Source organism: Pseudozyma hubeiensis (assembly GCF_000403515.1).
Source record: "Pseudozyma hubeiensis SY62 DNA, scaffold: PHS45, whole genome shotgun sequence".
Taxonomy (NCBI): domain Eukaryota; kingdom Fungi; phylum Basidiomycota; class Ustilaginomycetes; order Ustilaginales; family Ustilaginaceae; genus Pseudozyma; species Pseudozyma hubeiensis.
Window position 1 is genome coordinate 396,910 of NW_012133827.1, and position 14,556 is coordinate 411,465.

The following is a 14,556-nucleotide window of genomic DNA, read 5'->3' on the forward strand; positions in this document are numbered from 1 at the left end:
ACCACCATACTTCCGGTCCGTGCCTGATATCAATGCAGTCCTGCTTCGAAATGACAGTCGCAGGAGTAAAGAGGAATGAGCGGTCCACAACGACTCCGCATCGATACAGGTGGTTGTGGCGGGGAAAGATCACCGTGTGGGCGTGGTGTCGCTACGGATCGGTTGGCTCGGGCCTCTTCCGAGCTGCAAGCAACCTGTCGTTCTGCTCATCACAACAACGCCGCATCACACGCCATTGTCTGAATTCTGCTGAGGTTTACAAGAGCTCGGTCAGCATGGTCTGAGCGCATCCATTCGTCATGTACTTACTCAGCTTAGCAGGGGAATGTTCGCTCATTATAAAAATGAGGTGGGCAAAACGAGAAGCGTGGCTTGATCCCCCGCCCTTCCCTTTCTTCCCTCGCTCCAGAGTCCTCATCCTCCTCGTACGTCTCTTCCTCTCTCCCTCAGGAACCCGTCTAGAATAATCCCTCAACCAGCCTCGCCCTCTCGATCAATCATGTCGTCCTCCAGTCTTCAGCTCCTGCCAAACGGCACGAGCCACCTCCGCCGCCAACATCGCCTTGTCACCCTCGCACTCCCCATTCATCGTCGATTTAGCGCTCAAAGCGGCAGAGGCAAGATTCCGAAGAACCTTGTGCTCCGAAATTCCAAGGAGCTGGACAAGGCCATCTTTGCCATCCTCAAGGGTCAATTTCAAGGCCCACCTCGTTCGGGCTCAGCTAAAGCTCGCCTCTTTGAGCCACTGCCGCGTCGCAAGCAAGGTCTCTTCAACGCAAAGATTCAAGCGCATGCCCACTATCTTCGGAATGTTGCTTCTCGCCAAGAGCAGACTGATCTGTTCGGTGAAGAGGATGGATGGGAGGACTTGGATGATTTCGAGACGAGGCGAGGGATGTCTGCTCGTCGAAGAACGTCGACCGAGAACATCACTGCACAGCAAAGTGTCGGAAATCACCTGGAGCGAGCCCGTCCAACAGTAGCTTCAGGGAACAAAGTCAAAGCGGACATCAGGACAAAGCCTCGAGGGCGATTCATCCCCTGGAATCCTGACAGGCTCAAGCGAGATTCGGATCCGGTCGACGCAGTCCAAGCAGCAAACATCAATCAGATGCAGACCATGCTGCAAGACTTCGAAGCTCGCTTGCAAGCCATCGATCAGCGGCTCGAACACTTGAGCTTGCCGAACGGGAAGCGAAAGCGTTCACTGCTGCAGGCCACAGTGCAGACTATCATGGAAGCTCCCGCATCTTTGAGCCGCACCCTATCCTCCTTCTTTGAGCAAATCAAGATGAGAAGCGACGCGGCCGTCGAGCAACCGAGGCTCACAAAGAAGCAATTGGTCAAGACCGTGGTGGCTGCCAGCATTTGCTTTGCAGGTATGCGTCTGCTCGGGTCCCTGCACGCCTGGGACTTTGTCCCTATCCTTCGAGACATCGCCATGTCGAACCCCAATCTGCAGGACTGGCTCGGTCCCATCGTACACACGTCCTCTCTGCCTCTCCTTCTCGCCACAACGCCTCGCACAAAGAAGATGTTTCGCCGATTCAAGCCGACCCACTTCGGAAGATACTTCTTAGACACCCATCAGCGTGGTTCCCTCTCCAAGTCTACTCCCACTCCGGGTCCGCGTAAAGAGGCTGCTTTCCGCGACCTCGTCAACAACTATCCCGAGCTGCTCGACCGATCTTTTCCCATGGCTGCTGTCCTCAACGACCTCCGAAATTTGCAAGCCCTACGAGACACTTCGAGCGGTCGAGAATATAAGGTCGCCGAACGTCGACTCTTTCGTGTCCAACACGAATCGGAAGTAGGTGAAGGCGGACAGTTGACGGTGAGGCAGGTGACCGAACTGCTCGAGCCGGACGACAGTGTTGGGTGGACCACGATCAAGCAACGTCTGCTGATGGATCGGGTCGATGCTATCGACTGTCTTTCCAAAGAGGATCGCGCGCGTGTTATGTTCCAGCGTGTATACGGTATCGGTGCCACCAAGGCAGAGCGGTTCGTACAAGCTGGGTTTCTGACCTTGGAGCAGCTGCGTGAGGCTTCTTTGGAACTAGCACAGCGGATCGGATTGACCCACATGGACGACATCGAATGCTTGATCCCTCGATCCGATTCCGAGCAGTGGCGAGACGTTCTGCACGACGTCATCCGATCGGTGGATGCGAGGCTGGGCATCGAGTTGCTGGGCAGCTTCCGTCGAGGCGATCACTACTCTTCCGATCTCGACTTTGTCCTGTTCCACCCGGACGTCGTCGACATGCGCCTCCCTCGTCCGGACAATCCTTCCAGATCCGATCCTCACCCAGTCGCCGCTACGCTCCTGGATTCTGTGGTCGAAGAACTCCGCATTCACAACCTGCTCGCCGATGAGTTGCTTGCTCATGGCCCGCTGGCAGTCAAAGGTCTCGTCCGCCTCTCTGCTACATCAAAAGCCCGACGAATCGACCTCAACTTTGCTCCGTTCACCCGACGCGCATTCTACACGCTCGCCAAGACGGGAGATGCAGACCTCATGGTTCACCTCCGAGCCAAGGCGAAGGCCAGAGGCTGGGCTCTGAACGAGTATGGCATTGGTCCTCCCAACCAGAACGGCTCGGCTTGGACCAAGAATTTGCTGCCAGATGCGACGGATGAACGTCAGATCTTCGAGTTCCTCAAGGTGCCGTACCTCGAACCGGAGGAGAGATCGTTCAAGAAGTATGCGAGCAAACTCAGGATCACACGCCCTTGATCCAATTTGCTCGATCTGCACACTGCCTCTAACATTCTGTACATCGCCATCACTCTACGTTCGATTCCACGTCGAAATACAAATGCTTTCAGACCCATACCATCCGTCTTCATCGCGAGGCCACTTGCTTCAATTCGACTTCAGCGTCCTCTGCTTCTCGGCATTCTCCACGATCCTCTGCGTGACGAACAAACCCTTCCTCTTCCTCACCCCATCCATGTATCTTTTCGCCACATTTTCCCTATCGCCCTTTTCTCCGAGATCCTCCAACTCCTCCTCCGTCCTTGGAACCCAGAAGGGATCGAGATCGAAGAGCTCAAAGCCTTTGAAGATGAGCTGGGGACTAGCAGCGCCGCTGGTCCTCTTCCTGATCTCGTCTGCGAAGCCGAAGCTCTCCACCACGGGTAGCAGCGAGCCGACGGTGAAGAACGAGGTGCCTTCCTTCATCTCTTCGCTGATGATCTTGCCGCGACGTTTGGAGAGGACGGCGTGGACTTTTCCGAGGACTTCGGTGGAGGCTTGGATGTCGCAGCTGTACATGGCGAGCATGAGGCGGGGTGACCAGTCGAGAAGGCCGGATTTGCAGCTTTCGCGGAAGGTCGACATAAGAGGGCCCGTGACGGAGGAGAGAGTGGTGGAAGAGGTGGGAGTGAGAGTGATGGATTCGAGGAAGAAGGCGAGACCTTGCATGGGCTCGGCGCAGAGCGGACCGGAGGATGTCGCCATCTGGAAACCTGAATCGAGACTCTCGTTCAGAGCGGCAGAATTGATCGTCGTCCGCTGCTGCTCACCTTCCTCCAGCGAGATCTTGTGCAATGCATCCGTGAGCTTGTCCGCTTCGTTCCCGTTGGCCGCATGCGACGACGGCGTAGCCAATCCCGAAGACTGCCTCGTCAACGCACGCGAGGGATCCGTCCGATTCCTCAACGAGCTCCTTCCACTTCCCCCCGTCGTTCGATCCACCAGCACATTCGCACCCACCCTCCTCGGACCAAACGACACAATCCTCTCCACAACCTCGCGCCAATCTTCACCCGTTCGATCCTGCCCACATTTCTCCAATACACTCTCCAACGCAGTCCAAAACTTGTCCGTCCTCACCGTCTTGCTCGCCTGCGACCCAGCCGCATCCACCGACCCCGAATCTACGTCCTCCTCCGCTACACCAGAGGCACTCTTGTTCTGCAGCCGTCGAAGCGTCTGCGTGTTTGCCAGCAGGAACTCCACCACTGGTTTCGGCAGCGGAACCGCTCGAACACGATACGAAACCACTCCATTGGCAACACTCCCCTCGGCCGTTCCACGAGCTGCACCCTCGATCTTCGGGGGCGGCATCTCGGGAGCCCTAACGCACGTCTCTCTGAACGGCACCAGCGGCGGACTGACCTGAATTTCGCATTTCGCAAATCGTTCTCTCAGATCCTTCAAGCAACGTTCGAGGTGCAACTCGCCCGCTGTGAGGATGACGTGCTCTCCCGTATCCTGCACCAGCGACTCGACGCATGGATCTGCCTGGTTGAGCAGCTTGAGTCCCTCGACGAGTTTCGGCATGTCCTGCGGATTCGTCGGTTCGAGTGCGACGCGAACGATGGGCGCGGAGAGCATGTTGATGCCTGCCAGATTGACGAACGTGTTGGAAGCCATGGTGGCATCGATCGATGTCGGGTCGGTGTGACGCTCAATAGGGTAGGACTGGACGAGGGAGGGGGAGCAGAGCGTGGCGTTTCGCAGGACACGACCTTCCATTCCGCGGATGGCAAAGACGTTGCCAGCGGGAACCTCGTTGACAGCTACGAGGTCGCGACCCATGATCATGTAGAGCGCTTCGAGCGGGATCGCCTTGATGTGCTTGACGTTCGCAGCGTGGGACGGCGGGAGTGAGGTGTTGTACTTGGGTAGGAGCGCGTACATCCACTGACCGACGCGGAGTGTGCCGGAATAGAGACGGGCGAAGCCGAGCACGACTTCGTCCGATCCTTGCTCCTCGTCCTCCTCGTCGGCCTTCTGCGCGTCCTTTTCTGCTTGTGCTTCCGCCTCACGCTGAGCTCGAGCAGCGCGCTGTGCCTCGGCCTCCTCGAGACTCGTTCCGTTGGCCTCCGCGGGCTTCTCATCGGAAGCACCTTCCATGGAAGCACCTGTAGCAGCCAAAGCGGCCCTCACCGCGTTCTGACGCTCCCTGCTCTCCTTTGCGCGCTCTCTCATCTGCTCTGCAGTCAGAGGCGCCTTCTTCGCCTCCGGCAAGTCATGCTTCTTGACCGCGAACATCTTGCTGACGTATGCTACGCGATTCGACTTGGGTCCGATCTCGGCATTCATCAAATGCTCCTCCAACGTCGTCTTTGCTTTGTAGTTGCCTCGGTCGAAGTAGCTCATGTCTGGATTAAGCATCATCGGGATCCTCTTTGCCTGTGCTTTGCTCGTTGCCGGGATGACATAGATGATCGCAGCGAATGCACAGCTTGCGAGCGGCAGCCATTGGCTGACAATAGCCTTGATGAGTGTGGGTGCATCTTTGGACTTGAGGTCGCGGGGATGCACCTTGAGGTTGAGAGAAGATACGATCTTTTCGATCTTGTCCTGGTCTCTGTTCTCCACGACGGCGTCGTAGACGGACCAGATGTTTTCGAGAACAAATTGAACAAACATGGGTTTGAGTGGACGCTTCTCCTTCTCCTTTTGCTTTTGACTGAGCACACGCTTGGTTTTGGGGTCAAAGTAAAAGTCGCCCCACAGCACCTTGCGCAATTTTGACTCCTGAATGCCCATCTTTTTGGCGTAGAGCATGGCGAAGCGTTCGAGACGGAAGGCCCAGTTGTCCATGGCTGAGGCGAAGATGACGTTGCCTTTGGAGGGGTCGAAGTAGATATCTTCGTCGTCTCTCTCTTCGCGATCCTGATCCTGAGCGTCGTCGTCGGCAGCGTCGGTATCATTGGCGGTGGAAGCAGCGATCGAGTCGTTCTTAGCTTGTCTGCGGGCTGCGATGCGTTTCTCTCGTTCTTCGTGCCAACGCTCGTCGTCGTCCATACGCGCCGAAGCGAAGAATGATCCTACGACGGCATTGACCTGTTCGATGACTTGTATGAGGTGGTGATACGCTTCGTTGGGCGAGAGCTTGAGTTCGGTGATGAGTCGATCGACCTTGTTGATGACCAAGATGGGCTCCAGACCGTCCTGCCACGCTTGACGCAGCACCGTGACGGTCTGCGCGCAGACTCCCTCGACTACATCGACGATAAGAAGCGCACCATCGCACAATCTCGAAGCCGTGGATACCTCGGACGAGAAGTCGACGTGTCCCGGAGTGTCGATGAGGTTGATCATAAAGTCCTGAATCGGCGGGAGGTTGTCCGGATCCCAGCCCTTTGTAGGGTCGTGGACACGCATTTTCACGGAAAGCGACACGGCAGATGCTTCCATGGTGATGCCTCGTTCCTGTTCATCCTCTCTTGAATCGAGATAGCGAATCTGACCGGCCATACGCGCTGAAATGATGTTGTTGGCGGCGAGCAACGAGTCGGCGAAGGAGGACTTGCCATGATCGACGTGGCCGATGAGTGTGCAGCAGCGCACGTTGTGCGAGCTGAAATGTTTCCCGTCCGATGCCATGGTGTCGATGACGAATCGATGAGCAGTCTGACTTGCACCTTGCTGTACGAAATAGGTCAAGTTGGAGGGTAAAGCACAAGAAGAAGAAGAACCAAGTCACTCCAAAAAGTGCGGCTGAGTCGCACAGAAGAATTGTCGAGTGGAGGCCCGATCATCGGGTCACAGGTCAAGCAGCGGAAGTCGGATTTCTCCACTCGCCTCGCTTGTTTGACGTTCTACAGCGCATTTTGACATTTCACTCCGAGAGACCTTCCCAACCAACCACCGCTCCTCCTTCGCTTGCCCTACCCTTCTTCACCACCGGAAACATGGCGGAGAAACGCAAAACATCCACACCAATCTCCTACCGCGAAGCAGCCCTTGTCAAGCGTCAAAGGCAAGCCGGCGATGATGACTTTTCTAGCTCCTCCCAACAGATCGCCATCGCCTCGTCCCAAAACGGTCAAGAAAAAGGTCTCATCCGTTCCGTCAAACGAACCTCGTCCCTCAGCCATCCCATCCTCGGCCTGACCGGTGCACACACTTCCGAGGTCCTAGACGTCAAGTTCTCGCGCGACGGTTCTCGTATCGCAGCAGCTTCCGCCGACCGCACCATCTCGATATGGAGCGTCTACGGCGAATGCGCCAACATTGGTCAGCTCAAAGGTCATTCCAAAGCTGTCACATGCCTCTGCTTCAGCAACACGATCAACGATGCGCTGTACTCGGGGTCTGCAGATGGGACGGTGATCGTGTGGGATTCGACGACGGGCGAAAAGCAGAGACGGTTGAGGGGGCATCGTGCGGTTGTCAATTGCGTTTCAGTGACGAGGTCTGGACCGGAACTGTTGGTGTCCGCGTCGGATGATGGGAGGATCATGATCTGGGATCCGCAGGCCAAGGAGCCGTTGGATGTGTTGGATGTCGGCTATCCGGTGACAGCGGTTGCGTTTTCGGAGGATTCGAGCCAGATCTACGTTGGTGGCATCGACAACCAGATCCACATCTACGACTTGACACGCAAAGCTATCGCTCTCACCCTACGCGGTCACATGGACACCATCACTTCGATCTCACTCTCACCGTCAGGGTCGCACATCCTCTCGACGTCGTTCGACGATTCACTTCGCATCTGGGACATCCGACCTTTTGCACCGGAACCGAATCCCTCGGATCCCAATTCGAACGCCTCCAACCCAAGACTCTACAGGACGCTTCGGGGAACGACATTTGGCGGGTTCGAGAATCTGCTCATCAAGGCTGGGTGGAGTGCGGATGGCGAGAAGGTCGTGGCGGGTGGGGCGGATAGGACGTGTACGATATGGGATGTGGAGAGCTCGTCGATACTGTACAAGCTGCCGGGACACCGGGGGACGTGCACGGCTGCGGTGTTTCATCCGAGGGAGCCGGTGGTGGTCAGCTGCTCGACGGATACAACGCTGCTATTGGGGGAAATCGATCCTTGAGCTCAGGGGTATCGCTGCACTTTGTCGCGCCATGAGGTTTGAATGTCTTTCGCACACTCGATTTCGAATGCTGCACATCTTCATGGATCATCTGTCTTGTATTGAAATGCGGGTCTGATTTCTGCCAAGGTCATCGTTGTGCAGACCAGTGTGTTTGACGTCTACACGTTGAAGAAGGAAGCTGTGGTGTTCGGGGTGTTGATGCGCGAAAGCACCATCTGTTCGAGCTGTATGTCGCCAGATCAAGTCAAAAAGGAGAAAGTCAGTCCCGATCCAATCTCCACGACTCTTTTTGACGTCAGCGAACCTTACCACACTCAACCGCTCCCCCAAGCGACTGCAACTGTTGTTGGTGTTCATCATCTTTTGTTCAAGCGCAACGAGCGACTGCTGCACAGCGCACAGTTCACCGGTTCGCTGGAGACGATCGACCACTGAGCCGAGAGCTGCATTGCTTCGTGAATCCAGTTCCGCGAGCATGATGTCGGCGTTGACGTTGACAGAGTCATGGCTGAAGCTCGTGGGATTGGGGGTCGACGATATGTCTTTACTGGGTGAAGGGGCCGAAGGTGTCGGAGTCAGGCGTCCAGTGTGCTGAGAGATGACGATGCTGGGCGTGCTCGTTACTTCGGCCTGCTGCTGCGAGGTGGACAAGCCGTCAAGTGTGACTCGTGGTCCGCCGTTCGCGGTGGTGTGGCTGTCGAAGCGCAGATCGAGTAAGCTCTCCTCGATAAGTCCCAAACAGACCTCCTCAGCGGTCTTCTTCGGGACGTCCTTTTTCGTTTCAGAGATACCCACATCCACCAACGGAGCCACGACCTTCTCCACTTTACCATATGGATTATCGATCCTGTCTTCCACTTTGCACCTCAGCAGAACGACCAACATCAACCCAGGCCTCTCCTTGAAGATCTTCACCATCTTTTCCGGATGACTACGAATCATCAAGTCGAGCGTGTTGAGGTGTTGCGTCGCTTTCTGTTCGAGTACGGACACGGTGGTGGGTGGTGCTTCGAGCGATGTACGGCGGTCGTCGTCCACGCTGTTGCTTTGACGAGCAGGTGTGTTCGGTGGTGCCGAAGGCTGAAGGTGGCTGTTGTCGAGGGGAAGCTCGCGAGGAACAGGTGCGGAGCGGGATGACGGTAGTGTACCTTCGGAGGCTCGAGCGAGACGATCGAATTGAGAGTCGGAGAGTCGAGCGATGTGCTGTGTCCCAAGCTGCCCTTGGTCAGGGTTTGGTTGCTGGTGGTGGTGTGCTTTGCCGTTCGATTTGACGCTCCTGGGCGAAGTTTTCGGTTCAAGCAACTTGGCGACATCACGACCGACCACTCGCCTGGCCTTCATCGTCGGCGTAATCTCTGCGTCCTGCTCTCCACTCTCCTTCGACAGCGGACTCCTGCTGACCGAAGTCAGATGAGACGACACATCATCAGTACCCAAAAAACGAGAATGGGCCGATGCGACTTTCGACAAGACGCTGGGTGCTTGTGTGATTTGCACCCTCCAGTGTTGGATCCTTCTCACGGACTCTGTTTCCTCGCTGCTTTCCTCTACGCAAAGGGAGCTAGCTGTTGGGTTGGCGGCTTTGATCGACTCACGTGTGTTGAAATGAACAGCGGGGTGAGGCGATTCAGGGTCGGGCCGCCAGTGGCAGACCGCCTCCCTACTGCTATCAGCGATCTCGGCTGCGGTGATCGAAGAGGCAATCGATGTGGCCTGGCGGACGGAGCGACGCTCGGAGTGGAACGAAACGAGGCTTTCCAATTCAGAAGCTAGGTGGTTTGCATCGAGGGCATCTTTCCCTCGTCGAAGGTATGGAAAGCGTCGAAGGTGCGGCATGGCGTCGATGAGCTTCTCCAGTTGAGAGGCGTTCTGCGGGTCGACGGATAAGCCCAACCCCATAAGTGGTTTCTGGAGTCGATCAGCGGACAGCGCAGCAAGAGCTGGTGTAGGCGGCAGAGGACGACTGGCCACACGAACGGCGGCTGGTCGGATAGGATGAGGTGTGGCAATGCGGACTGGTTGCTGTTCTCGAGGCGGAAAGAGGAGTGGCGTCTCGGGTACGCGAGGATACCTTTTCTTTGCCAACATGGCTGTCATTGGAGGAACGGGCGTTGAGAATGTCTTCACCGATCCAGCATCAGACTTGATCGCACCGGCATCGAGTGGCGGAGGAGGTGGCGGTCGGCTCATCAGGTCGTGTTGAGAATCGAGTCGTTCCGGCAAACTTTCAATGACAGGCTTTGCTTTGGTTCCTTCAGCCATCGTCTGAAATCCATCTTTAGTCGCTGGATTGGAAGCACCATACTGAGGACGATCTCCTGCTGTCGGCTTGGAATTGTCGTTACGAGTCGCTCGTTGTTGATTCTTTCGGTCCTCGCGAGTCGGAGTAACGATGCTTCTCGGCAGACACGGCTCTGCGATAGGGACCTTTGTTTCGCCAACAGGCGCAACAGCATCAACCGAAGGCTCGCTAGACGGTGGGCGATGCTTTGACGTGAAAGTCAAAAACCTCGCCACCGCTTTCATCTTCGCCTTGACATTGCCGACACCCTTTCCGGAATTTGAAGATCCAGCATCAGGCTGAATCAAGCTATCAAAGCTGTGTGGAGGCAGAGATGCTCCAGCCGCGGCATCCTTGAGATCGGGACGTGATTGCCAGTGAATCTGCTTAGCATCGCGGACAAAGTCGCTGTCAGAGATGGTCGGCATGGACGTTTCGCTGCTGTGGCTGACGCAGCTGCGATCGTCTGGCGAGCCAAACATCTTCGTGGGCGCCGAAGGCGGGAGGTCGGAAGGGACGATGAAAAGTCAAGGGGGTCAGCAGTCAGTTGGCGGGACTTATGTTGTCTCTCAAGCGCTCCTCTTTCTGGTCAGAGGGCTCATCAGCACGCTGGATGAACGGACAAAGAAAGGGGACAGCTGCGCAAAGAGTGTATTGCTCGGGTATCTTCTATGCGTGCGGAACAAATACAGTTCAAAAGCGCTGTCAGAATAAGCTCTTGTCCGGACTGCCTCGGGACAAAGGCGTGGTGTAGATGATACGATGACCGTCCAGGTCGCACAGGTGCAGCTCCTGCGCATCCCAAGAGGTCTGCCGCACGCCTCCAAGGAGCTTTGCGCTGTGGGCGGGACGCTGTGTGCACTGCGCATCTTGACCGTGCTCAGTTCGCCATTGATTGAGCTTGGCCGTGAGGCGTGAATGCATCGCTTCTAGTGCGCCGTCGTGCTCAATCAGTACAGTTGCCGCAGACCAGACGGAATTTGCTTGACTGAGCGGAATACTGCCGGGAGGCAGATCGAGCGGCTCTGGATCTTTGGACGAGAGGCTTGGCGACTCGGGAGTGGGCGGTAAAGCGAGATTCGTGCGATCCGAATGCATGCGGGATATAGTTGGTGGAGCAGTGCGTCCGTTGGCAAACGGAGCTGAGCCAGTCGATGCGTTCGAATTGTTGTGTAAGTCAGGCTCATTCGACGAGGGAGAAGATGGCGGGATGGTGCGCAGACAGACAGTCGCGGCGGGCGAGCTCATGACGGCTTGCAGTCCTGGCTCGTGCGAGACGCAGATGAAGTCGAGGATGTGGGCGTAGAAAGTCATTGCGCTGGCGAGGTGCGTGACCGGCAGCAACGTCATTCCGTTCGCCATGCTGCCGAAGCCGCCGCCAAGCTCCTCGATGGGTGATATGGGAGCCGTGTCGGAGAACATGCTGTGCAGAGAGAGCGGAGGCGAATTGACAGCAGCAGCCGCAGCGGCAAAAGTGGAGCTGTGACCACGGAGGGGCGAGTGGGTGGCGATGAGAAGACGAGACATGCGCTGAGCCTGCCTTCGTTCGGCGCTCATGCTAATACTTCTGCGCTTTGCAAGGTCGCTGCTTGGATCGAGTCCCTTGAAGATTCTCGTTCTTTCCACAAATTCTTCGTCGGATTCGTCAAAGGATGAAGGCTGCATAGCGGGTCGGTCAGGGTTGTCGAGAAAGCTTTCGGCTGCCGCTCGGTCATGGAACTGTTGTATCAAAGGGCCTGGAAACTATAGAATGGATGAAGTCGAGCGGGAGACAAGTCAGAGAAAGTCGCAAATGAAGTTGTGAAAAACGAGCGGTACTTACGTTGCGAATTTGACGCTCGGCATCCTCCTTTGCTGTGTAGATACCCTTCTTCCAGCCACGCGCGACAACATAGTACGATGATATCGGCGTTTCGTCAAGTTGAGCGGCACTCTGCGCGAGTGGAACGACGGGAACTGAGCGAAGGCCGTGGACACCGTCGCGATCGGCTGCGGAGTGACACCGACGAGGCGCGATGCGCGCAGGTGGACTTCGAGAGTGGGATTGCGAGCCAGACCTGCTGATGGCGAAGGGAGATTGTGGACGAGCCAGGTCGACAGCAGCGTAGCCCGGCGGCAAGGTGCCAGCGCGAAATTGTGCGCGAACAGTGGACTGGATGGTCGGTGTCGGTGCAGCTCCGTCGACAATCTCGACAAAGAGCGGATCCTCTTCGGGATGGACGAGGCTGAGCTTCTCGGATCGAGAACGACTGCGAGTGTGGGTTAAGCGCGGTGACTGTGGGTAGGCAGGGTTTGGCTCTGAATATGCGTATCGATCGAATTCGATGGGGCGTGGTAGGTTTGCTCTGCTAGAGCGTTTGCCGTTGTAGCTGGGCGAGCGTTCGTGGTGGATGCTCGAGTAGCCCAGACCGTAGTCGACCTGTCCGGAGAACGAAGTGGGCGATTCCGTCTCGGGCGTAGTGACGGGGCTGCAAGCAGAGCGAACCGACGACGAGGACGATGATGCAGCAGCAGCAGCAGCGGCATTCGAAGGGGTCGCGGCAAGTTGACGCTTCGACTTGAGCGTCAACTTGGCAAACAAGCTCGACGTGCGTTCTCCCATGGTGCTGCAGGCAAATTTTGCAGTCGGATGCGAGGCCGATGAACCGGGTGGGCCGACGTGGGACTTGAGTTTAACTGTCGATGCAAAGAGTTCCGTGAGCGTGAGGTAGGTGTGGGACTATCGATGGCGATTTTTAGGGTCGTGGCGGATGGCAAGGTTAGAGGTGTGGGAGAGGAAGGCGTCTTTAGCACATCGCTCTGCGGGCACACCAGGGAGCGACTTATACGACGTAGGACAGGTCGCGATGGCCTCGCCACAAGAGATTGGGCATGGGAGAGAGAATGCCAAACCGCCGACAAGTCTGTTTCCGTTTTCTGGAAGCGAGGCGGCCAGTACGATGAAGTAGAAGCAAGAGTCGACCTCTGAGACAGCCTTCACCCAAGACGGTCTTTCCTCCTACTCGAGCTCAATCAGGCAAAGTGAGACAGCAGAACAAGGGTCGGGAGCGGGAAAAGTTTAAAAGTGCGAAGGCTGCAAAGCCACCTGCAGCCTTCATTGCATGCATATTCCAAGACAAAAACGGGAACCAGTAGGAAAATCGCTTCTGCCCGCCGACTTTCCACTCACTTGGTGCCTGGTGGGAGCTGCTAGAGTATGCACACGAAACCCTTTTGCTTGGCTGCAGCGGCACAAAATTGAGTACACTCTACAATTGTATATTGGTAAATTCTTTTGTGCTGCTCCCACAAAGCTCACCTCGGCTAACAACGGTGCGCTTCCAGAAAGCACGCCGGCGATCATTGCACGTTCTGCTCACAGCAAGACCGACGTTGATGACGGAAATAGAAAGGAATGAAACGGTAATCATGCTGATTGTCGTTTCCTCCGCTCCAGCACGTCCAAGGGCGCCGGTGTAGTGGTGACAATGGGAGACCGCCGACTTGACATCTCATGGCTGTCGCGTGCTCTATACTTTTTTTGACTAGCACCGAACCTGGTCACGTCACGAGTGTCAAAAGCATGCTTGCACTCTCCTTCGTCTCTATGTGGACTGTGGTGTAGATGACAGTGATACGGTCCGGCCGTAGCATTAGCGTCATCTGGTCATTACTGACAAGGCGACGTCATTGTCAACTACCATATGATGGGATCAATCGAAATTTATTTATTCAGAACGTGGCCGCCTCGCCAAATTCGAAGGCCGAAACCGCTCTTTAGCCCGGGACGAGCCAGAGTGGGCGTCGAAGCCCTTGCCGTCGCAGCTCACCGCATTTCGCCGCTTCGAGGTCCGATTCGCCAAGAATATGAATTTCTCTCATTCATACGATATGTAAATGAATAAAAGTTCTGTACTCAGAATCCATGTGCGAGCGACTTGAACGACTCGTGACCACTCCCGATCACCTTGTACAATGGACGCATGATCCGATGACCGGAATCAAAGTTCCTTTGACAAACTGTGAAAGGCGCCAAAAGGTACAACGGGCTGTCCTGGTCTCAATCGCCGTCGACGCCATATTTCACTGGAATTGCAGCGATGGCGTATAGGTGCAAGCGAGATTGTGTGCACGTTTCTCGTCCATCGGTCAACTGTCCGGGCAAAATGGAGTGCCCATGCAACTCGACCGTAGCGGTGGTCATCCCAAGCATCTATTGACACCTCAAATGTATATATGATTCGTCATGTCGTATGCTTGAGACAAGGCGCTCTGCGTCCATTCGAGTCGAGCAGCTGCAATGCGCGTTGGGAAAGCAGCTTGGCCCTGCCATAAGATAAATAATCGCGAGCAGGCAAACACAGCCAGTCTTCCTCATGAGACGGAAAATTCGTGGGGACCTCGCTTGTCGTTTTGGATCAACCCGGATCGGCACCATCAGCCGTCGGGATGGCTAGACCGTATCTTATCGCTAAGAATTGGTTATCCGTATCATTTCTCCT

General features: G+C 56.0%; 5 protein-coding genes across 5 annotated transcripts; 2 read left to right on the forward strand and 3 right to left on the reverse strand.

Annotated features, from left to right (window-relative positions):
* Positions 1-499: 499 nt before the first annotated feature.
* PHSY_004568 (hypothetical protein) lies at positions 500-2,740 on the forward strand (the record flags this gene model as incomplete). Its single annotated transcript, XM_012335181.1, has 1 exon — positions 500-2,740. One exon carries the CDS (start codon positions 500-502, stop codon positions 2,738-2,740), a length of 2,241 nt encoding a protein of 746 aa, XP_012190571.1.
* A 129-nt stretch (positions 2,741-2,869) lies between these two features.
* PHSY_004569 (hypothetical protein) lies at positions 2,870-6,346 on the reverse strand (the record flags this gene model as incomplete). The annotated part of the gene is made up of 1 exon (XM_012335182.1): positions 2,870-6,346. The coding sequence occupies one exon, from the start codon at positions 6,344-6,346 to the stop codon at positions 2,870-2,872; it is 3,477 nt and encodes a 1,158-aa protein (XP_012190572.1).
* Positions 6,347-6,654: 308 nt separating this feature from the next.
* Positions 6,655-7,791, forward strand: PHSY_004570 (hypothetical protein; the record flags this gene model as incomplete). The annotated part of the gene is made up of 1 exon (XM_012335183.1): positions 6,655-7,791. The coding sequence occupies one exon, from the start codon at positions 6,655-6,657 to the stop codon at positions 7,789-7,791; it is 1,137 nt and encodes a 378-aa protein (XP_012190573.1).
* Positions 7,792-7,878: 87 nt separating this feature from the next.
* PHSY_004571 (ubiquinone/menaquinone biosynthesis methyltransferase) lies at positions 7,879-10,557 on the reverse strand (the record flags this gene model as incomplete). The annotated part of the gene is made up of 1 exon (XM_012335184.1): positions 7,879-10,557. The coding sequence occupies one exon, from the start codon at positions 10,555-10,557 to the stop codon at positions 7,879-7,881; it is 2,679 nt and encodes an 892-aa protein (XP_012190574.1).
* A 223-nt stretch (positions 10,558-10,780) lies between these two features.
* Positions 10,781-13,485, reverse strand: PHSY_004572 (RNase H domain-containing protein; the record flags this gene model as incomplete). Its single annotated transcript, XM_012335185.1, has 3 exons — positions 10,781-11,818; positions 11,898-12,751; positions 13,374-13,485. The coding sequence occupies 3 exons, from the start codon at positions 13,483-13,485 to the stop codon at positions 10,781-10,783; spliced, it is 2,004 nt and encodes a 667-aa protein (XP_012190575.1).
* Between the last annotated feature and the right edge of the window lie 1,071 nt (positions 13,486-14,556).